Source organism: Xyrauchen texanus, chromosome 19, assembly GCF_025860055.1.
Source record: "Xyrauchen texanus isolate HMW12.3.18 chromosome 19, RBS_HiC_50CHRs, whole genome shotgun sequence".
Lineage (NCBI taxonomy): Eukaryota > Metazoa > Chordata > Actinopteri > Cypriniformes > Catostomidae > Xyrauchen > Xyrauchen texanus.
Window position 1 is genome coordinate 26,262,739 of NC_068294.1, and position 24,487 is coordinate 26,287,225.

General features: G+C 39.7%; 2 protein-coding genes across 5 annotated transcripts in view; both read left to right on the forward strand.

Annotated features, from left to right (window-relative positions):
* Window positions 1-1,578: 1,578 nt before the first annotated feature.
* si:ch73-335m24.2 (protein eva-1 homolog C) lies at window positions 1,579-5,794 on the forward strand. Of its 3 annotated transcripts, none has more exons than XM_052150023.1 (8): window positions 1,579-1,751; window positions 2,922-3,124; window positions 3,236-3,359; window positions 3,744-3,896; window positions 4,036-4,179; window positions 4,295-4,366; window positions 4,562-4,642; window positions 4,890-5,794. In XM_052150023.1, the coding sequence occupies exons 1-8, from the start codon at window positions 1,655-1,657 to the stop codon at window positions 5,273-5,275; spliced, it is 1,260 nt and encodes a 419-aa protein (XP_052005983.1). In that variant the 5' UTR covers window positions 1,579-1,654; the 3' UTR covers window positions 5,276-5,794. The 3 variants fall into 3 exon arrangements, with proteins under 3 accessions (XP_052005983.1, XP_052005984.1, XP_052005985.1); XM_052150025.1 differs by lacking the exon at window positions 1,579-1,751 and adding an exon at window positions 2,414-2,513; XM_052150024.1 differs by lacking the exon at window positions 4,562-4,642.
* Window positions 5,795-15,175: 9,381 nt separating this feature from the next.
* Window positions 15,176-24,487, forward strand: part of ocrl (OCRL inositol polyphosphate-5-phosphatase) — a 19,754-nt gene continuing 10,442 nt past the window's right edge. The window contains exons 1-13 of one of the 2 annotated variants that reach the window (XM_052150153.1): window positions 15,176-15,575; window positions 16,316-16,395; window positions 19,775-19,866; window positions 20,179-20,217; window positions 20,595-20,708; window positions 21,590-21,721; window positions 21,834-22,068; window positions 22,154-22,312; window positions 22,400-22,501; window positions 22,843-22,957; window positions 23,066-23,182; window positions 23,526-23,707; window positions 23,812-23,923. In XM_052150153.1, the coding sequence (XP_052006113.1) occupies window positions 15,531-15,575; window positions 16,316-16,395; window positions 19,775-19,866; window positions 20,179-20,217; window positions 20,595-20,708; window positions 21,590-21,721; window positions 21,834-22,068; window positions 22,154-22,312; window positions 22,400-22,501; window positions 22,843-22,957; window positions 23,066-23,182; window positions 23,526-23,707; window positions 23,812-23,923 (1,524 nt within the window). In that variant the 5' untranslated portion in view covers window positions 15,176-15,530. The remainder of the gene's footprint in view (window positions 15,576-16,315; window positions 16,396-19,774; window positions 19,867-20,178; window positions 20,218-20,594; window positions 20,709-21,589; window positions 21,722-21,833; window positions 22,069-22,153; window positions 22,313-22,399; window positions 22,502-22,842; window positions 22,958-23,065; window positions 23,183-23,525; window positions 23,708-23,811; window positions 23,924-24,487) is intronic. The other variant, XM_052150154.1, reaches the window with a different exon arrangement.

Consider the following 24,487-nt stretch of genomic DNA (forward strand, 5'->3'; position numbering starts at 1 on the left):
TATTACAGTTCAAAAAGATCACACGCAAAAACACGCACCCCTCCCCAACACACATTCATACATTCTGCTGCTGTGCTCTGTTGATTACCTCCCTCTCTTTCTCCCCCTCTCCTCCTCACACACTCTCCATACACACATGCACTGACACACGCACACATGTTGGGTTTCCATGTTTTATGGGGACTTTAGACATAATGGTTTTTATACTGTACAAACTTTATATTCTATCCCCTAACCCTAACCATAAACCTAACCCTCACAGAAAACTTTCAGCATTTTTACATTTTCAAGAAAAATTATTTTGTATGATTTATAAGCTGTTTTCCTCATGGGGACTGACAAAATGTCCCCACAACGTCAAAAATGTCAGGTTTTACTGTCCTTATGGGGACATTTGGTCCCCACAAAGTGATAAATACATGCTCACACACACGCACACACAAACACACATACACAAACACATACAGTACATACATAGATGCAAAGACATATACATACACACAAAACTTTTTCACACACCCAAATGTGTGTTTGGAGACAAATAAAATTCTATACTGTAGATAAGATTTTTTATTTAATGTTTTTAAGGGAAAAAATGCAAATAAAGTTTCTTATGATAAAAACAATGTTTTTTATTTGCATACAAATATTTGACTTTCTATACAGAAAATTACTGAAATATGCACTAGGAAATTTGTAATACAGTAATACTGACGGAAAAAAGCAAGAAAATAGTTGATTTTCAAGAATATCTAAAACTTTTGTGCTTAAAGGACTATTCAGGGTATCATTAATTTGTGGCATGATGTTAATTACCACAAAAAATTTATTTAGACTTGTCCCTTCTTTTCTTTAGAAAAAGCAAAAATCTGCATTATAGTGAGGCCAATCCGTAAACGTTAAAATACTTACTGTTGCAAAAGTATAGCCTCAAGACATAAACAATATGCATGCTGTAATGTGTGTGTGATAGAATCACTTACTAAACTTTTCTGTTTAAAGTTATATTGGTCATGTCTAGAAGGTGACCTAAAGGTGACCCAAGGTGCGCCTGGTTACCTAAACTCTCATGATTAAAGTGCTTATTTGGGGTTCTAAAGAAGCCCTACACCTACTCCTACCCCTAAATATAACCCTTACCTTAACCCTACCACTAAATCTAACCCTAAGCCTAATCTTAGTAACAGCAAATGAGACTCTCGCAAGACTTGTTTCTGGGGTACAACCTTTTAGACACAGCCAGTTATAACCAATTTTACAACTTCTTTGCCATGATGACGTAACGCTGTAAACCCTAAAACCCCTGTTAAAATAACTATTTAAACAAATTCACAGCTCAAATATTATCCAAGTTTTAACAGAAGAATTTATGTAATTCAGTTATATTTAGTACATTACTGCTGTGTGAACATTCTCACCTCAAAAATACATTTTGATAAATAAATACATGCAAACAAGCATGAAAAGTGTCTAATTACAGCAATGATACAAATGTGTGTCAGTGTCAGTGCTGTTGAAAGAGTTCTTGTTTTCTCTACAACACAATGCCACCATTTACCCTTTTCTCCTGATCTCAGATGTCAGCAGCAATAAACAGCCAAACAATCTCTCTTAGTTATAAAATAGCAGTGGTTAGTAATGAAATTTGTGCACTATGCTGCCTCCATTGAGCTCTTTTTTGTCCTGGTATTTCCTATTTGTAGATCTAGCTGTCATCACACACCATGCATCATCTGCTCCAGATTTCTCTGGTAAGTGTTTTTCTTTGATGTTGTTGCTGTGATAGGAAAAATCCATCTTATAGTTTTGTTGTCTTGTAGTGTACCTCCAAAAGTAGAGATATCATTTGGTATTTGTCTTTCACACAACCCCTGTCAACCAGCTTTAGAGTATCAGCTTAAAAGAGACAAATAATTTCGGAAGTCATGGTATTTGTCTACAGTAATCCATACAATTTTCTTAATGCAGATATACAGTGTCTTGTTCCCAAATGTTGGCTTCTTGGTTCAGTCAATAACATCATAATGTAATACACAGCCAAGTATAGCTCAATGTGTATATTTACGTGTGTGTCTGTGCCTGGCTTTGCCTGACAGAGGAATCTACAAATGCAGCATGGCCAAACCCAAGAGAGAGGGTATACAGGCTAGATATTTCAACTGACCAACTGATCCAGTTCCTTCCCGTTGAATGTCTCCAACACACGTTAGTTTGTGAATATTGCTCAATGAAGGAAAACAGCCATGCTTGTTAAAAACATAACACTAGAAATCTGAGCTGGGTGAAAAAGTGGACAAGGACAAGAAAGAGAAAAAGGCTTTAAGAGAGCAAGATGTTCTGCAGTGACCTTTATTTTTTGTCAGTCTCAGCTTTGTAAGATTTTAGTACCATATCTTCTCTTTGAATAGGAAGACCTCTTTCAAATCCTGATGGGGGTATTTCCCCGGACTGCATAGCTTTCCCTGACCTCCGTCACTCTGTCTTACTGCAATTGTCTGATAAAGTTATGAAAGGTAAAGAATTCCTAAGCATGTTATCAAAGGAATCTGTTCAATAGTCAATACAGGATTGAAACAATAGATTTTTTATCTCCGAAACATTTGATAAAGAACTGATTTCCGACAGCCTAGGTCTGTGGAATACACTGTGGAGGACCTTTGTGCATTATTAAGCTCTGATGTCAACTACACCTTGAAAGGTTACATAAGTTAGGGCGTTGGTTTGGATATTGTCATATTGCTTGTATTGCAATACCACAGGCGTGTAGATTAAGTATACATTTGTTGTGGTGTACAATACCATTGTGTATTAATTTAAAAAGGGTTTTTAAGCAGTGGGCCCTTATCTCAGCAACCTTGGCTGACATTTTAAGTCCACTGTGAGAACTGTTATAAATAATTTATTTTTGGGGTGTTCCTTAGATTATCTCCACAAGATCCTGAAAAATCACACTGCACACGCCTGTAATGGAGAAACTCTTACAATCAGATGCCCCACTAGAACATCTGTGGCTGTCCTGTCAGCATTTTATGGACGTCATGTTCCGAGTCAGTATTTATGCCCACATGCAATCCCAAACACAACAGTGGAAAGCACAGACTGTATATCAACTACAGCCATTCAGGTATCTCTCCAAAATAACTTTTATCTACTCTTATTCTGCAATTGAAGAGACAAATGTTCCAGTATGAAACTGTATTATGAATTTCAGCCCATAATGTGTGTTTATGTGTAGAAAGTGATGTCAGAGTGCCAGGATCGAAGGGAGTGTCAGATTCCTGTGGTGAGTCCAGTGTTTGGTCAAGATCCCTGCCCTGAAACCAACAAGTACATCATTGTGTCCTACAAGTGCAAGCCAGGTGAGGCACCTGTATTTGTGCATGCCCTGCTGAAAAGAACAGCATAACCAGCATGCAATTCCCATGCTGGTCTAGGCTGGATATGCTGGTTAGTACTGGTCTGATGCTGGTCTAGCTGGTGTACCAGCATAGCCATGCTTTTCACCAGCTAAACCTTGCTGTTAAACATGTAGACCAGCATGGTCTTTTTGATGAAGCTGGTTAAACTAGTTTAAAAGCCTTGTGGGGACACCAGCACACCAGCATTCCATGCTGGGGAACCAGCAAAAAAACATTAGCTGGTGTCGAGCAATGCTAGTCTTTTCTGCAGGGTGGGTTTATTAATACTGAAATAGCATTAATTAAAGAAATGTGTAAAGTAAAGACTTCTTTTCTTCTCCAAAGAGCAACATCGCTCAAGAACGGTGTGCGAGAATGAGAGACTGAAGCTGGCCTGTAAAAATGACACAGTTCTAGCAATTTACTCAGCTACGTTTGGCCACCTGGAGCATGACAGTCTTGAGTGCCATCAAGAGGCTAACACAAATCCTGACATAGGTCTGAGACTAAAATACACTCCTCCCATCTAGTGGACAAGATCTGCTATAACAGTACAGTTACAAAATTATGTGTAGTTACTCTTATCTTCAAATCCTTCCAAATTCATGTGCATCATATACTTGTTGTTTCCTGTCAGAGTGCTTGTCTCCATCAGCCTTGAGAAGGGTGTCAAAGAAGTGTCATGGCAGGACAAACTGCTCTGTAATTGCTGATGCTCAGAGTTTTGGAGACCCCTGCTTCCCTGGCACCAGAAAGCACCTGCGAGTCTCCTTCACCTGTGGTAAGTTTATAGACATACAAAGAGGCTTCAACTACACAATTAAATAATGTTGAAAAATGTTCAATGTTGATGATAAAAAACTGCATAAAAAGACTGAATATTGTTCTGCATTTAGTACCACAGTATCTATTGGAAGATGTTGGACGTGGAAATATAGACCCTTTCTTGCTCTCTGATTACACACATGGTAAGAAAATGGTGTTTATGTGGGAAACCTCTTCATTGCTCAGCTAATTTTCATTTTAATTGACATTTTCAACCAAATAACTGTCAATATACAACATAACGTTGCAAATTCGGCCTGCCTATGATGTATTTGCTTATCACTGCTTGATAATGGTCCTGTTGACTGCTGGATCCAATGCCCTCTTCCCCTTCACAGGAGGGTGGTATATTGGCCCCGGTGTGTCCAGGCCACAAAACATTTTCACCAACTCTCTGGAAATCTTTTCCAAGATCCAGGGTATGTCATATGTGGTGTGATCCCAAAATATTGAAAATACTTGACGCCATTTCTAATTCTATTATTATGTTTTGTCCCTTCATGATTTGCTAACATGAGCAGTCAGCAACGGCCTTTCTCATTCACTAACCCTTGTAGTATTTACTTGTTCATTTAACTCCTCCTGCAATGTAAGGTTAATTTCATTTTAGATTGTTGGCAAAGATGTTGAAGTTCTTCATCTTGGCCTCTCTTTCCATCTACCAAGGTCTTCCAGAGACAGTGGCTCTGTACTTTGTCTCTGGTATATGTGCTGGTTTGCTATTCTTGCTGTGCTTGTTTGGTCTCAAGTCCACCCTGGTGAGAGATCTGAAGGATTTGGTCTCTGAGTTAGGTGATGAGCTAAAGGCCTCCCACAGGTCTCAAGGAGGACTAATAGATGATTTTGATGATGCCTCCTTGCGCTCTTCTTTTTGCCACCTTACAACACGTCCTTACCGCACAGCAGACATGTTCAGCCCAGAGATGATTATGGCATTGGTGATGGAGGAGAGAAGTGATGAGGACAAACCTGAGATGCCAAATGGAGACATCTGGCCCCACATCAACTCTAGCCCTTATGCCATGCACAAAATTAAAACTTCCTCTGCTTAAGGTTGTGATGTGATCTTGATGCATATGTTCAGCTTGGGAACAGGATTTTGTTTTCTTTATTAAAACAAACACTAATTATACTGTTAATATGACTGAAATCCTTGACAGTAAATCTTATCACTACAAATAACTGAAAGATGTAATTAGATTATTCAGATCTTAAATGTGTATCAAGAATTGTTTCAAGTCACCTCCTTGTAACATGTTTCCTGGATATACTGTTTTTATGCAGACCAGTGTCTGAGGATAATTGGGAATATTGTCTCCGGCTCTGTAACAAGGGGGTCCCACTGGACCACTATGTAAAAACCTACTCATAGGTTCCAGAGTGCATTTATTTATGTATTTACATCTTTATGTATAATACTGTGGCAAAAGGGTTAATAAAAGAGTGGGGGTGCAATCTTATTTCTTTCAATGCTGCACACATTGAAATTGAAAATAAATGTATTATTGTACTCAAACACACAACAGGCACAACTCTTTTGCATAATCCATTGTTACTGCATTAAAGGGATAGTTCACCCAAAAAGGAAAATTCTCTCACCAGCATTATTCATGTTGTCCCAGATGTGTATGACTTTCTTTCTTCTGCTGAACACAAACAAAGATTTTTAGAAGAATATTTCAGCTCTGTAGGTCCTGAATGGTGACCAGACATTTCCAGCTCCAGAAATCATAAAGGCAGCGAAAAAAGAATACATAGAGTCCATTTTTCTTCTGAAGCGATGTAATCACTTTGGGTCAGAAACAGATAGATCAATGTTTCAATCCTTTTTTACTATATATCTCCACTTTCACTTTTAGAATGTGAAAGCATGTGAAAGTGAACATGTAGGTTTATATAAAACAATTACTTAAATATTGATATGTTTCTTACCCACACCTATCTTAAGACATGGATTTAAGCACTGAAGGCATATAGATTACTTTTATGTAGGGATGCACCAATCTGATACCTGGATCGGTACCGGTTCAATACTGACGTTTTTCAAATCCGATACTGTGTGTAATGGGGCTTTTCCAAGATACAGCTCATCTGAACTCGACTCAACTCTGCTTGCTTTTTGGGGGTTTCCACTGTGGATAGCACCTGGTACTTTACTACCACCTAGGTCGAGGTCCCAAGCGAGCAGAGCCGATAATAAAAGTGACGTCAAAACTCTGCAGATCACTGATTGCTCAGAGAGAATCGTCACTACCAGAGTCACTGGATTTGTGACACGAGACATCAACGCGCTAGTTTAAGTTAGGAACAGCGAGAGCAGTATAATTTGTTCACACAACTTTTGAATTGTGAAAAGAAATGGCTGTGTGCAAAACTATGCCGTGGTCAATAAACGAGGTGTAGACGTTCCTCTCGCTAGTGAGGAACGAAACGAAAAAGTCTTTCAGGAAGTGTCTCAGCTGCACCGGACCTACCAACAGTGTAAGAAAAAGTTAAAAAAAAAAAACTTAAGTGACTACAGAACCATCAAGGACCACAACAACTGGAATGGTTCAAACAGAAGAAAGTGGAAGTGGTTCGACCAAAAAGATGGTAGATGGCAATGGGACGGAGTTGTTGAGGTCCACGATGGAGGATGGTACGTTTTGTTGCTCTATAACAAAAGGTGCTTTTTAATTAAGAACTTGATGGTGCTCTCAAATAGTCAAATGATTCTTTTCATAACTGCATTTCCCCTATTCTGTTCCGGTTTCATTTTATTTTCACTTTTCCCTTTCCCATGTATGAGTGATTTTGTGTGTATGTTTTTGTTTAGATTAGTTATGTACTCGTATTTTAGTTAAATAAACTTTTGTGTACATTCTTGCGAGTTGATTCTGGTCTGCTTGTAAATCAATGTAAATATAATGATTCGATCACAGCTACATGCTAAGAAAGAGTTATTTTTGTGTGGCCACAAAAGGTATCCTTTCTGAGAATTGATAGACAATCAATACTGAGTGTTCAATGGATGAACAGATAAATTGATTGTAATATTAATTCAGCTACCTCAATGTTATGCTGGGTAGTGGAAGTAGGAGAAGGCAGACGGGAGTGTGGATCCAGATGCGGGCTTTATTATATAAATAACAAATAAGAGAACACAAAGAAAAGTCCACAAAGGGAAAAACTAACTTAAACACAAAAGAACACACGGCTGGGAGAACAGAACACGAAGGGCAGGTACAAGGGCAAAGGCATGACAGGAAACCATTCACGACATATAACCATACATCAAACAACGACCGACAATGACTAAACAAAGAACCAGGGTTTAAATACACGAAGGAACAAACGAGGGAATGAGGGACACCTGGGGCAACAATCAGGGCAAAACCAATCATGAAAAGAAACTACAAAAGGACTACAAAAACCAAACAGGAACTAAACTAAATTTCAACATAAAAGCACAGAAGCAAAAGACAACAGGGAACATAACATAACCCCCCCTCAAAAGGACCGGATTCCAGAAGGTCCTAAAGAAAACAACAAGAACAACAAACACAAATAAATGTCCAAGGGGTGAGGGATTGGAACAGGGGGAAAACAGACAGACCAAAGGGGGTACAGGGACAGTCCAAGGAGGCACAAGGGGTGATTAGGCAGTCCACGGGGGCACACAGGGACAGGTTTGGGTAGTCTGGGAGGTGGCCATCGGACAGGGACAGGAGGCCTAGGAAGCGGCCACAAGACAGGAACAGGTCTGGGGGGCCTGGGAGGTGGCCATCGGACAGGGACAGGTCCAGGAGGCGGCCTCAGGACAGGGGCAGGTCTAGGAGGTCTGGGAGATGGTCGCAGAACAAGGGCCGGCACAGGGGTCCTGGGGAGTGGCTCCAGGACAGGTTTAGGTGACCTAGGGGGTGGCCACAGGGCTAGGGCTGGTTCAGGGGGCCTGGGAGGAAGAGTGGCCCCTAGGGGAGCTGCAAGGGGCTCTGGAGATGAAGCTGAGGGAGGCTCTGGAGGCGGAACCAAGGGAAGTGGCGCTGTAGGAGGCTCTGGAGGCAGAACCGATGAAGGTGGCGCCGTAGGAGGCTTTAAAGGCGGAGGCCTGGAAGGCTCGAGTGACCTGAGAGGTGGAGGCCTGGAAGGCTCTGGAGGTGGAGCCGAGGGAGGCTCAGGAGGTGGAGCCGAGGAAGGTGGCACCGTAGGAGGCTTTAGAGGCGGAGGCCTGGAAGACTCTGGAGGTGGAGCCGAGGAAGGCCTAGGAGGCGGAGGCCTGGAAGGCTCTGGAGGTGGAGCCGAGGGAGGTGGCACCGTAGGAGGCTTTAGAGGCGGAGGCCTGGAAGGCTCTGGAGGTGGAGCCAAGGGAGGCGGTGCCGTAGGAGGTTTCAGAGGCGTGGCCCTAGAAGGCTCTGGAGTCTCTGGGAGCAGAGCCATAGGAGGCTCGGGAAGCGGAGCCGTGAAAGGCTCGGGAGACAGAGCCGTAGGAGGCCCAGGAGTTTCTGGGAGAAGAGCCGTAGAAGGCTTGGGGAGAAGAGCCGCAGGACGCTCCGGAGGCGGAGCCGTAGGAGGCTCGGGGAGAAGGGCCGTGGAAGGCTCGAGAGGCTTGAGAGGCGGAGCCCTGGAAGGCCCGAGAGGCTTGAGAGGCGGAGCCCTGGAAGGCCCGAGAGGCGGAGCCCTGGAAGGCCCGAGAGGCTTGAGAGGTGGAGCCCTGGAAGGCTCGAGTGACTTGAGGGGCGGAGCCCTGGGAGGCTCGAGAGGCGGAGCCCTGGGAGGCCCGAGTGGCGGAGCCCTGGGAGGCCCGAGAGGCTTGAGAAGAGGAGCTCTGGAAAGCTCGAGGAGGAGCTCTGGAAAGCTCGAGGAGGAGCTCTGGAAAGCTCGAGAGGCGGAGCTCTGGAAAGCTCGAGAGGCGGAGCTCTGGAAAGCTCGGGAAACTCGGAAGGCGGAGCTCTGGAAAGCTCGGGAAACTCGGAAGGCGGAGCTCTGGGAAGCTCGGGAAACTCGGAAGGCGGAGCTCTGGGAAGCTCGGGAAACTCGGAAGGTGGAACTCTGGGAAGCTCGGGAAACTTGGAAGGTGGAACTCTGGGATGCTCGGGGGGAGGAGCCCTAGAAGACTCGAGAGACTTGAGACTTGGGAGGTGGAGCCCTGGAAGACTCGGGAGGAGGAGCCCTGGAAGGCTCGAGAGGCGCTGGCTCTAGGACAGGCACGACCACTGGCGCTGGCTCTTGGACGGTCCTGGCTACTGGCGCTGGCTCAGGGACGGTCGAGGCTACAGGCGCTGGCTCAGGGACGGTCGAGGCTACAGGCGCTGGCTCAGGGACGGTCGAGGCTACAGGCGCTGGCTCAGGGACCTCTGAGGCGACAGGTACTGGCAGGGTGACCATAGCTGACGAGGGCTCTGGCTCGCTGGCCGTGGCAGGCGTGGGCCCTGGCTCGCTGGCCGTGGCAGGCGTGGGCCCTGGCTCGCTGGCCGTGGCAGGCGTGGGCCCTGGCTCGCTGGCCGTGGCAGGCGTGGGCCCTGGCTCGCTGGCCGTGGCAGGCGTGGGCCCTGGCTCGCTGGCCGTGGCAGGCGTGGGCCCTGGCTCGCTGGCCGTGGCAGGCATGGGGTAGCGAGCAGAAGCTTCTGCCCTCCTCCTCCTTCGGGCTGACGAGGTTGAGCGCGCTGGCGCAGGAGCAGAGGAATTGGAGCACACCGGCTCTGGAGCGGACCAAACCGGCGACGCTGGTTTGTGGACTAAGGCAGGCATGGAGGTTGGCTTGCTGGCAGGTGGGGCTGGCGTGAAAGGACGAGCCATGGAAGACTGGAGGGTCACCACTGCGGGAGGAGAGGCAGGGTCTTCCTCAACAACGCCCACAGTGAGTGACAAGCCGCAGACCAGCAAAGTCTCCTCCACGAATTCCAGGAGAGTCCAGCCGCGCGTCGCCGGTGGCAACCGCTCCTTAAGCGAACTGTTCAGATTGCCCCTGAAGAAAGCCACCAGGGAGGAGTCTGGGAAGTCCGCGACACTCGCCAGCTCGAGGAAGTCGCGGATGTGGTCCTCCACAGGACGGTCCTCTTGTTTCAGGCAGAGGAGTCTGAAGTTCGCCTGTTGCACCGCTGGATCCATTGTGGGTCGGTCGTTCTGTTATGCTGGGTAGTGGAAGTAGGAGAAGGCAGACGGGAGAGTGGATCCAGATGCGGGCTTTATTATATAAATAACAAATAAGAGAACACAAAGAAAAGTCCACAATGGGGAAAAACTAACTTAAACACAAAAGAACACACGGCTGGGAGAACAGAACACGAAGGGCAGGTACAAGGACAAAGGCATGACAGGAAACCATTCACGACATATAACCATACATCAAACAACGACCGACAATGACTAAACAAAGAACCAGGGTTTAAATACACAAAGGAACAAACGAGGGAATGAGGGACACCTGGGGCAACAATCAGGGGAAAACCAATCATGAAAAGAAACTACAAAGGACTACAAAAACCAAACAGGAAACAGGAACTAAACTAAACTTCAACATAAGAGCACAACAACAAAAGACACCAATGAACATGACAGAAACCAAACAGGAAACAGGAACTAAACTAAATTTCAACATAAAAGCACAGAAGCAAAAGACAACAGAGAACATGACAGCATAAGAGAAACTACAAAAGGACTACAAAGACCAAAACAGGAACTAAACAAAACTTCACAATAACAGTACAAAAAACAAAAGACAACAGGGAACATAACACTCAAGTTGATTCTATTAACCAATCCAACTGTTTATAATGAATTATAACAAGTTATTATTAATTATTCATGTTTCCATTTTTAAAGATATTTTGACTGTGGTATATTTTGATACATAATCCCATCCCTGTTTCTAAAAGATTTTGCTTCAAAGCTATACCTATGTGTAATATTATTGTCAATAAGCCATGAGAATAATATTACTTCAATTAGAGAATTAATGATAATTCTCTTATTAAAGCTAATTCCCTACATTAGAAATTGTGATCTGATACAACAAGATGTTGTATTACGATGTTAATTGTGTAGAATATTATTCAGACAAATAATCTAGTTATTTGTCATTTATCTAAATTATAACGGTTGTCAAACACGACTGATTCCATTATACATTTCCTTACATAGTACTGTAGTAATAAGACCATTTAATTTAATTCCTAGATCACACATTGTTTCGCTTACAAATAATGGCAATATACACGTCACTTTAACCCGTGCAGTATTCATTTATCATACCAAATTCGCTACATATACTGGTGTGAGAATTTGGGCACTTTAACTGATTACTGTTTATTTGTGCCTTGTGGAACGCGCTGACATTTATATGCATCCATTCATGTTTGCCCAAATCACAAATCACTGGTGTTGGTTGCTATGGCGACGAAAGTTCACAGGAAGTCCTAAAGAGACTGTTCCGGGGCAACTAACCGTACATGCGCAACCTGCCGACGTCATATTTTTAACACAGTACAGCTAAGCTAATAGCATAACACAACACCACTAAACTAACCAGTTAGCGAACGTTCATTGAAACCCCTTAATACGCTACAACTACTAAATGCTTCAGTTGTGACAGAGGTGTGCGTTAAGGTTGCCCCATTTCCCCGTTTCTTTTAGCAGTGAAATTATTGTCAATTAATATTTTACAAAATCCCAACATTAGAGGTATCCCTATATTTGGTAAATAATTTTTATTATCTCAATTAGCCAATGATACTACCTTATTCCTTAGAGATAAAAGTCAAATCCCCCTATGTATTAATTTCTTCTCGGAAGCCTCAATATTATATTAAAACTTATCAAAATGTGAAATATTTTGTCTTTATGATACTCCGCAATAATTTATACAACATTTGCCTGTGAAAGATTGTGTCTAGTGCTTGGGTATCTTTCTCACCAAAGATAGATTAATGCGCCAACACCTTAATTTTCCCTCCAAAATAGTGAAAACTCAAACTATTTTTTACTATTGGCTACAGCGTGGCATTGCAATTTATGGCAGCGTTAACAAAATATTATTGAATTTTATTTGGAAAAATAAATCCCACAAAATTAGGAAATCCATCTAAACTAATAAACGTTCTGAAGGTGGGCTTGAAGTCTTAGATTTCAGTGAACTAGTTAGCTCCTTCAGAATTAACTGGTTAAAAAAAAACGCTTAAAGCAACTACAACTCAGTGTGGTATTTTATCCCTAACACCATTTTCAGTAGATTTGGAGGCTTAGACTTTCTTTTAAAATGCAATTTTACTCCATCTAAATGACCTGTGTCTCTCTCTAAATTTCACCAACAAGCTTTGCTTGCTTTGAAATAATGTTTCAAACTTCTCTCCCCACAAAGAAATTCTATGGAATAACTCTAATATTGTAATCCGAAACAAATCCCTGTTCTTGGACAAATGGTTTGATAGAGGTATTGTTTTTGTTTTGGATTTATTTAAAAATAATGTCAGTATACTTGAATATAAAGAATTTATGACTTTGTTTAATTTTCCTCTGTTGGCAAGAACCTTTTAATTCTGTCATCAAAGCTTTGTCACCAAGCTACATTCATTTATTTAAAACATACTTTTGCTTTAATAAGAGAAAAACAATTATGCCCAAACTTTTACTGGATGATGTTAACCTTCTTGACAAAAAATGTCATAATAAACGTAAAGCAAATATTACATAATAGAACTCATACATCCCCTAGATGTACATTTTATTGCTATAATCTTTTTAATAATATTCACTGGAAAAGAACATGGTTACTTCCAGAAAAATACTGCATCTCCAATAAAATATATATAAAAAATATTACATAATATCTATCCAACAAACTCCCAGGTTTCTATCTTTGCTGATATTTCTCATTTATTTGTCTTCTGTAAGATAGAAGAAACCTTGCTTCGCTTATTTTATCAATGTAATCAGAATCAGATACATCCTTTTTGAGATAGTTAGGTAGCTATCACCTTTTCTAAAATGTGATTTATGTTTTTCATTGAAAGATGTGTTTCTTTATTTATCTGATGGTAACCATGCGGTTGAACTTATAGTTAATTTATTTTTTTTGCATTGCAAATATTTTATCCACAAAAGCAAGTTTCTCAATACTGTGCCTAGATTTGAAGCACTTCTTGCTAACATAACTCTTATGGTAAAATATCTCAAACTTATAAATAATAACAAGAATAACAGATTTCTGAAAGTATACAAAGATTTGTTTTTATTGACTGATGTTCCCTTTGTTGATCTGTTTGTATATTTTGTATTTTTATTTTATTTTCCCCTTTGTTACATCCTCTTGTGTGTGTGTGTGTGTGATAACAGTACTGTGTATATATATATATATATATATATATATATATATATATATATATATATATATATATATATATATATATATATATGCAGTACTGTTATCTTTTTCTTTATTGCAATAAAAAAAGATGTACAAGATAAATATTCCTTAAAGCATATGATGATATTTTTACTGATCGATGTTTCCTTTGTTGATCTGTTTGTATACTTTGTCTTTTAATTTTATTTTTGTTATGCCTTTTGGTATTTAAATGCAGTGCTGTTATCTTATTATTATTATTATTATTTTTATAAATAAAAAGATGTACAAGATAAGTGATAAACATCCACTTGTATTAAATAATATCGATAAATGAGAAAAAGTTCCTATTAAATTATATGAAAACGTCTTTACCAAACGTTAGCAGAGTAGCAGGTGTTCAAAACATGGTAAATTATACTCTCAGTCTCTTTAGATAATCGTACACCTGTAGCACAAATGCTAGCATTGCAGATTGTTTATAAATTGGGTTGCCTGGAGACATCTCTGGTGACAGTCAAACACCTGCTAAACTAACTTCCTTAAACGTCATCTTCCGAGCATCTGGCAATGGTTGTAGATCGGATTCGGAGATATCAAGGAATAACCCGATTTGAAAGGAACACAGCATGTGAAACAAGTAATCTATTTCAGACAGATGAATGAGCAGGGTTGGGAGGGATACTTTTGAAATGTATTCCACAACAGATTACAGAATACATCCTGTAAAATATAATTTGTAACGTATTCCATTAGATTACTAAAGGTCAGCAATGTAGCCTATTCTAAATACTTTGCATTACTTCTTCAGCACTTTTTTCACTTGTTTTGACTATAAAAACTAAAAATATACATGTTAAAAATACATTTTATGAAAAAAACCTAAATATCGTATGTAGTGTTCTTTCTGAAACAAGATATAAATCAAATTGATCTTGTTTTAAGGATTTGTAGATATTTTTTTAAAGGAAAACAATACAAAAATGATCAAGAATATGATTTTTGGCTAGAAATAGAGGTTTAGCTTAATGTAAAGCTGACAATTTATACAAGGATTATTTATATTTCTTGTGCTCCAAACGTACTTCAAACTTACTTCTCTGTCTGTATAAATTTAAAACTTCATACGTGTTTCCCTGCTGCTCAAATGCACTGTGGATCGCATCATTTGTATAGATTTTTCCATGTGAAAGGACTAAATATTAAATTAAACAAATGACAATAAAATGCAAAGTAATCTCTGCAGTAATCAAAATACTTTTTGAATGTAACTGTATTCTAAATACCAATGATTAAAATTTGAACTGTAGTGGAATACATTGCAACACATTATTCTCACTGAAAGAAATATCATGTAACAAAAAAATATTAATTAGCCTCATATCCCTTTTGATATTTGCTGCGACAAATATTTAAACAGTTCGGTCATCCGTACTGTTTACTGTGAATATGCAAAAAGGCTGCGCATCCTTGACGTGACAACAGTGCTGTGACGATGACCTCGAAACAAATACTTGACTGGTGATGTTTTGCAAGCTCAACCTGAATACACTGTGAGATATCATCGACATTATAACGTGACGAGACAACATATCAGTCGTCACGGATATCGCTGTTTCACCCCAAACTCCACACACATTCGATAGGTGTCATTTTCTCGGACCAGAGACCTCATCCCTGAGTTTATTTTTACACTGCACCCGCCTCTCTAGCGTGTACGTCACTCCTCTTTGATGGAGCTCGTGCACATTGATATAACGTGTAATGGATTTTATTCAAAAGCCATTTGGCAACTTTAATCCCTCCGAGCACGAGCCAATCCTGCTCCATTAAGACCATTTAAAATACAGATCTGTTTGTATATCACGACCTTTCCGGAAGGCTGCTGTGAGGGGTGGAACTTGACATGAGCAAAGGCTCGCGTTGAGTTGTGCCTGTTAGCTAGCTAGCCGCCTGACAGCTTTAATTCATAACATTTAACAACATTCATGATGGAGTCTTCACTCGGGATTTTTGAGAGCAAATGCTTGACTGTATCCTTTTTCAGAGTTTGGTCGTTCATGTGAAGAGCGTCATAGTTGTCTCTTTAAAAGTCATTTAGCAATGTCTTGTTAGCACAATTGCAGAGGTAACGATACAATGTTTATTTTTGTCTCGTCTGTGTCTTAAAGAGGCTGTACGGAATACATGGTTTCCGTTCGTTTTGGTGTTCTCTCTACGTTCTTAGTCAGAAGTTAGACTCCTATGTAGTATGTAAGCTTGTGGTAATGCAAACATAATGGCATTTTTCAGGAATAACTTTTGGATACACTGTAGTTTAGTGAGATTGTCTTGATATAATGTGTATATAGGAGAAAACACCGCTTGTGAGATATTACATTACACATGCAACAGAAACCGCTGCAGTTTATGATGAGAATAACCGACTTCACAGGGAAGATCTGTACATTTAAACCCCCTTTCAGACCTATATTGCAGTATGATCAAGATTTCCTGCAATGTCTGTTCACTTACCTAATGAAATTATATAAAGTCTAATCTGTACATTTAAAACCCCTTTCAGACCTATATTGCAGTATGATCATGATTTACTGCAATGTCTGATCACTTACCTAATGAAATTATATAAAGTTATGTGATTGGTATGTGATTTTTTTTTGTGTGTGTGTGGGAGAGGGCATGGAACAATCAGACGTCACACACTAGGTTGTTATACCCAGTTTCCCTTTTCATTTCTAGCTATTTAATAACTCCCTTGACTGTAATTTTTCAGACTGTTAGAGGGCATGAGCTCAGAGGCGGGCAGAAAGAACCGAGACTCCTGTCCCTGTTAGAGTGTTCTGGACAGTTCATGTAAGTAGAGTCTCTTTTTTTTTCATGTCAGTGTTGCTTTCCACTTTTCGAAACTACTAAATACAATTTTCTCTTTGTGTTTAACAGGATTAGTTGCAAAAAAAATTTCTATGACACAGAGTGCTCAGATTTAATCAGATGTGAGCATCAAAGCAGGTTTCAAGATAGGAAAACATCTATTAGACTGTGTCCATGTTATTACCTTGACGATTATCTGGTCGTCTTTGACCTTTTCTGCATGATTAGCAACCAATTCCACAAACAAGTAGGAAGTCCTTTTCTTACCACCATCGCTATATGGAGAGTGTAGTTGGCTTAACAGGCGGCTGTTTTACTAGATTGGATTTTACAGCATTTGTCTTTTAAGCTAGTGTATGGTGATCCGATTCTTGGTTCTGGCCCTGAAACTCCACAACACTCCGGAGCTTTAAAGGTCATGATTAGTATTAGGGCTGTCAATCGACAAAAATTGTTAATCAAATTCATTACATGGTATGCCGTTTAATTAATCAAATTAATTGCATATATAAATATCTGCTAAGAAAGCCCCTAAAATAATAATAATCTAATATATAATGATTAAATACTTAGTTTATTTATAATTATTTAAATATAACTATATCTATCATTGGAGTGGTGGTGGTGTAGTGGTCTAAACCTTATTTTAAAGTGTTACCAAAAAGTGGTTTTAGTATGCAATATATTGTTTATTTCCAAATATTTGAACATAAGCCTATCATTGACCTACAGTTCACAGCAATTAATTTTCATCAATCAGTCAGAGATAGATTTATTATGAGGGCTTGTCTAATGTACACCTGCGTCAGATGCTTTTGGAGCATCTCGGTTGCATACAGTTTTTAGGTCACTGTCAAGTTAAACATAGTTTGAAACTTAGAAAAAAACGTCTTGAGATCCCTACATTCGTATGCGCTCCATCAAGCTGTGTTTGAACGCAAGAACACATTCTCATCTTGTGTTGACTGCTGTAGGTGAGTGTGGTTGTATATAAGCGCATTGTCCAAAAAGTTTCGCTTACTGCCCCATGGAGAAAACAGGTGGTACTTCAAGCTTGATTTGCTCAGATGGAAGAAATTATACTAATTACGGTCCAGGGACATGATAAATTGGTTATTTTTATATAATTAATCGCACTGAATTAACAAGTTAAATCGACAGCCCTAATTATTATAAATGGACCTAAATGCAGGTTGCTTTGGATGCTAGAAGGCTCTGTGAAAATTGTGTAATCAGATAGTGTTTAGGCAGTCATACTTTCAGCATGTGTGTATGTGAAAAGACCATGTGTTAAATCAGCTGTGGTAGATGCCAGCATGCTACTCATTATCCTGCATTCCTACTCTGTGTCCTAGAGCCTAATATGCATCACATGAGCATGCAAACTCTTTAACTGCATTAAAAGTGTACACACTCCGCTTTACTAACAACTCAGGAACACTCACTGGGCAAAAGAGGTCACAAACATTATTTTTAGAAAGTAAATGGTTGATATTCCAACCCTTCATGAGGTGTCAGAATCAAGTATTTATTATGAACTCCTCTGAGCATCTTTACAGAGTTTAGGGTGATTGTTCACCAATAAATAAAAATTCGGTCATCATTTACTCATCCTGATGTTATTCCAAAACTGTATGACTTTCTTCTGTGGAACACAAAATGAGATGTTAGGCAGTAAGTGTTATGTGCCACAGTGGTCGACTAATCGACTAGTCATCCAACCACTGACTATTCGATTTGTGAGGTTGACTACTTTTATAAATTTTATACGATCATATTTTAGTGGTAGTGGTTTTAATGGGAGACGCAACTCTCAAATTAATTGTGAGATGCAATTTCTTAGAGAGCGTATTTGCGTGATTATAGCTTGCTGTGCTTAAAAGTGATTAATAGTCAGTCATTTATAGCACAGTAAAACCCTCTGCAAGACATTTCGTTCTTTAAGTTTAGTCTATTAATGCACCGCTGCTGTTACAGCCATCAAAGCACTGCATTAATAATGCAATGCAAGACGATCACTGTTGGACATTAAATCTTCTGCTGTGAGTAATGTTTACGTATTTGAGATTCTTTGGAGAGATTAAATATTTTTGCTGATTCTGTCTGAAATAACATGTATATAAATATTTGTAGTTAAATATATTTAAACTGCTTGATTTCATAAACTAGATTTGTACCCTTGTTATCTTGCAGTTCTGCACTTTTGAGTGTGCAGCAAGGAATGCCTTGAGACTCCCAAGCTCTCTGTTTACATTACAATGCATCATTATGATCATTATGATTATTCCTGGTAACAGCATCCATTACAGCAATTAAAGTCTTATGAGATGGAGAGAGAGTAGGGGCTCACTGGAAGCACAGGGATTCTAGTCTTACCTCCATATGTTAGGGGAGCACACTCAAGCAGGAAAATCTGTTTTTCCAATCATCCACCATAATTGCATTTCCCATGGAGTGAAATAGAGGTATGACCATGTTGAGAAGAACCTGATGCTGTTATTGTCAGAGTGAAATATGGACTGCAATAAGCCCTCCAATATGCATTTTGCCTACTGCATTTCCTTGAGACTTTTTCTCACTCTGCATTCTGAAAGCTGCATTTATGATGAGATAAGATTTTGCTACCATATTGGAAATATGAGACATTCCTATTTTTGGCATTTGCTAAACTCATTAAGTGACCAGAAATGTTGATGTCCCTCAGTTTTGGTTCAATTTGTAATCTGAGTGTATTTCTTTAGAGTAAAAGTAAAGAGAATCTTTCATTTTATAGGGCATTCAGCTCATAGATGCTATTGTTTTTTAGCATCTATGTACTATTGTACAGAGTGGTTATCTGAGTTACCGTAAACTTCCTGTCAGCTCGAACCAGTCTGGCTATTCTCTGTTGACCTCTTTCATCAGCAAGGCATTTCCATCCACAGAACCTCTGCTCTCACTGGATGATTTTGTTTTTGGCACCATTCTGAGTAAATTCTAGAGACTGCTGTGTGTGAAAATCCCAGGAGATCAGCAATTACAGAAATACTCAAACCAGCCCTTCTGGCACCAATAATCATGCCACGGTCAAATCAATGTGATCACATTTTTTTCCCCATTCTGATGGCTGATGTGAACATTTACTGAAGCTCCTGACCCATATCTGCATGAGTTTATGCATTGCGCTGATGCCACACAATTGGCTTATTAAACAATCACATTTGGCGTGCAGGTGATCCTAATAAAGTGCTCAGTGAGTGTATGTTACAATCCTAGAAAATCAGAGTAAAATAAGATGAATTTCTATAGGAACTTTGTTTCCTGAAGAAAGTAGTTTATATGATCTTGTATGACATTTTATGAATGTATCTCTTGTTGTTAGGTTGGATATTCTGGCAAACCCTGATGCAATTGTATTAAGTCCTGTGCCCCAGCTGTCCATCCCCATCAATAACCATTTTCAGCTAGTTCGAGGTAAGGTCCTCATTGACTCATTGATTATTGAAAGACTCTGTAACAGTGTGAATACAGTTGTTCTCTTGGCATTTTAATAAAACTGTTCCTGTACAAACTCATCCTTGTTCTCTGTCAACATAATTAGCATTGTGTGTGTAAATGATAAAATATTTTTATCATTTACACACACTCCCTTGATCAAATATTTGAATAACATTTGTCACTGAGAGACAGCCGGTTATGTTTTCTGTATCCTGGTACAGTCCTCAGAAAGACATGGCACGTGTTTGTGCATAACTGTCCCAAACCTTCTTTTACATCCCATTTTAGAGGCTGAAGAAGCACTTCTCATTGACATCTCTTTTAACAGTAAGTTTTTAATTTGCTCATATCTATATTTGTTGTTTGTTAGGTATTGTTCCTCTTATGAGCCTTATTTATTATTGTGTTTTGTGGTGATTACATCAGCAGGTAGCATATCATGCAATTAAAGTGCTGCACTGTCTGAAAGGCGTTTAAAAAAAAATAGTCACATGATTTTAAGTTGAATTATAGAAATTGTTTTAAATGGTGCCTTATTGGTTATAGGGTTTATTTAATGGTATTTCTTTTTTCAGAGAGGTTTATTAATGCATACTGCCCCAATTAAAAACTAGCGATTTACTGAAAACAGTTTGCTTTTGCCAATAGAATAGAATATATTGTTGTGGTAAATGGATGTGAGAATTTTTACTGTTCCACAACAGCAACGGTACGGATTCGTCTTCGAGGCGAGCGAACTCCAGAGTTTCTGCTGGAGCTGCAGGATGACGTGCACACACAATCCTTTATTCAGCATGTGATGAAGGCCAAACAGCAAGGTGATACACCTCATTTTCCCTACACAGGATGCCGCAACAAACAATTCTTTGATGTCGGTTTACGTTAGCTTTCGTTGTTTCATGTCCACAATCCAGAGGTCAGCTCAGAGGTTAGCAAACCTGCTCCAACCTTGTTTTACTTCTTACCACACTGCTTGTTGTCATTCAGCTCAGCACAAGTTTGTCTTTCAAGCTCTTTCGTGAAAGAACTGGGATTTGTTCTTGAAATTGTAGTATATTTTCATGCTTCTCATGTGGCCAATACATAATATTTTTCAATGTGTGCCAAAGTCCACATAGACGACAGAGAGGTTTGAAATTTTGGAAGCTAAGTAAGAGCACTCAGACACTGTGTGTAAAAAAAGAAAACGCATGTCAGAATATTCTAGTCAGTCATAGATCTTTTTTGTAAATAATTGTAATTATTTTTTATTACTATAAGATGATTGTATAAAGACATTTTTTTTTCCAGATCTCAAATAACTCCTGCTTTTCTTTCCTTTTTTTTATGGGTTTAATTCTTCACCGGACCATTTTATAATGGATAACTTTCTGTAATCACTGTGTAGAAAGTCTACTGTGTTAAGGTGCTCTGAATGTATAACGTTTGGGTCTTGAGACATCATGCCCAACCTACTCTGAATCAGGCTTGTTGGGTCTGTCCTGGAATGTTTACTCTTATTAGTATAGCTGCCTGTACTATGATGTCAGAATGAACAGAATGATTTTTCAGCTTTGTCACAATCCATCTTTACATCAAATTATCACTGGTAAAGAATAAAAACAGTAAAGTCTGTTTTTTTCTTCTAGTTTTAAAAGTTCATGCCATCAATTCGTTTATTATGTTAAAGTATCTAAAAAATCAAATGGTCTACCTTCAGCTGAGGGAAGGAGTTCATTGCCTAAGAAGATGGAGCCTGTTGTACCTGTTCCAATCCCACCTCAAAGAGGAACCTCCAAATACACCTCAAACAACATCAACAACAGCACTTTAGAACAGCCCTTAAAAACAGGTATGGAATAAAAAATGGCACTTTATATTTTGTCTGATATATCAAAGACTAATTGTTGGTGATTGCTCTGTCATTTACAGTCTTACTGCTCTGTTCCTCTCAATTTGTACAGACTCTGCCCATTCGCTTGCCACAGATTTTGGCTTTAAGGAACATTTTAACCATTCTGTAAAAGTGGAAGAAAAGAAGAACCAGCAAAATCGTATCGTTGCACAACGAGAGCCACCACCAGTGCCCCCTCTTCCCCCTCGGAAAGGCACACACACACCTTCAACTAACCTCACGGCAGGCCCAACCACCAAAGAAAGGCCACTGCCCGCACAGAACGCTACACCTGTCAGACAAGAGTGAGTGTTAATGGTGTGGAATGTACTCTTGCTGAAGCCTGTTGATTTCCAGTACTGTTAAACTCAGTGCTGTGTTTCATTGTAGGTATCACTCTGTAGACTGCCCCATTTCCTTGTCTGACAGCCCATCTAACTACAGTATGAGACAGACCATAATGGGCAGCCACACAGGCTCAAGGGAAGGTCTGATCAAGTATCACATGAGCAAGAAGGAGAAAGAATATGTGAACATTCAGTACTTCAAGTAAATTCCACATGCTTAAAGGCATCCCACAAATGATTCTGTTTTGACTGATTCTAGTTTTTTAGTTAACTCCACTGTATTGTACAGCTTCTTCATGGGCACGTGGAATGTGAACGGTCAGTCCCCTGACAGCAGTCTGGAGCCCTGGCTATGTTGTGTCTCAGACCCTCCGGATGTTTATGCACTGGGGTGAGTGGCAGAGAACAGAAGACTTGGCACTCATCTTCACTGTCATAGTGTGCATAGCATATTGTACACTATTTTAAATGTATCTTGGTCAGTGACATTTGCCAAAAAAAAAAAAAAGCAGAGAGCAGGTAAAAACCATCTTAATAAGATTGTTCATGAAACCAGTTTGAAAATTATAATTAGTCTTAAGAAAATTATATTTATTGGTGCAGTTCTTTTTGTTGATGCTAGTGGCACATTCCACCTTTTAAAATTTGCTCTCATAAACCATCAGTGTCCATTCATCATTTGGATTGATTATGGTGATAGTGCTTTGCTTGAATTATTCTGTTAATTGGCAGATTTCAGGAGCTGGACCTAAGCACAGAGGCCTTTTTCTATATGGATTCATCTAAAGAACAGTTGTGGGTTGAGGCTGTAGAGAGATACCTCCACCCTAAAGCCAAATACAAACGGGTGAGTGAGAGACAGCTGATGATTGCCCTATCCAGTCAGTTTTTTTGCCTTTTACATTTTCACTTTTTGTTATTGAACGTTTCATGAAGCTCTGAATCCTGTTACCAGATTCGTATTATTCGCCTGGTGGGAATGATGCTGGTGGTGTATGTCAACAAAGCACATAAGCATCATATAAGAGACGTGGCTTCTGAGTCTGTGGGAACTGGTCTCATGAATAAAATGGTATGTTTAAACTTGTTTAAACCAGAATTGGCATGTCAAAACAGAAAGTCCTTGTTGCCCTTTCTTTCTTTAGAATGCATATCTCTTAGTATAGTATTTCTTGGTTGATGATTGTATATGAAAGTAATAATGTGCTGTCAAATATGCGAAGTGGACTGTACATTATTTCAATAATTACACAGCTACTTGCCAAATAAATAAGTTAGTCATTACACCAAAAAATGTACTGCTAAATGCTACGATTAACCATTTAGAATCAAGTATTCCAGAGAGCTTTGTAGTTCGGCCTTTTGATATGAGCTCAGTGTGATTTTATTGCACTTATATACATATTATTTTATAGGGAAATAAAGGAGGAGTTGCCGTGCGATTTGTATTTCACAATACCAGCTTCTGCTTTGTAAACTGTCACTTGGCGGCACATGTGGATGACTATGAACGTCGGAACCAGGACTACAAAGACATCTGTGCCCGCATGAGTTTCCACCTGCTGGACTACCCCCCTCTCAGTATAGTTAAACATGAGTGAGTGTCTGAGACCAATGAGTCATTCAGTGCAGCCTCATATCTAAACCTTCTGAATATTGTACCTATACGCAACAGTTCAATTATTTATTTCTCCTTTTAAGTGTGGTGGTTTGGCTTGGAGATCTCAACTACAGACTGTGTTTGCCTGATGCAGGGGAGGTAAAAAGACTTATTGCTGTTAACGAGCTACGGAGGCTTCAAGAGTATGATCAGGTGAGACCTGGGGATGGCACTTCTCCAGTAATAGTCATTTCATAGATTAAATACACTTGAATGATTAAAAGGAACCAGAAGATTTTAAGATTTTTCTGTGGTATTCTTTGTTTTCTTTTTGCAATGTTTATACATGGTAGTTCTATAAGTGGTAGAGATATATATATATATATACCCGTAATTTCCGGACTATAAGCCGCAACTTTTTTCCCACGCTTTGAACCTCGCGGCTTATACAGTGACGCGGCTAATATATGGATTTTTCCCGCTTTCAAATTTTATAAAAAAAAAAAAAAACATTCTGTGACGTGCTCAGTTTTTTGGCAGCGTGAAGCTTTCATTAGACCAATTGAAATTGCCGAACGGGTTAAGGTCAAAACAACTTTTTTTGTTTACTGTTTAGATTAAATCGAGCGCGCTCAAACTTCCCATCATTCTGATTACGGTAGTAATTTTGTCACCCTCACCATGGCAAAGACATGGAGAAAGGCATATGATGCTGCTTTCAAGTTGAAGGCGATTGATCTGGCTGTTGGAAAAGGAAATAGAGCTGCTGCACGGGAG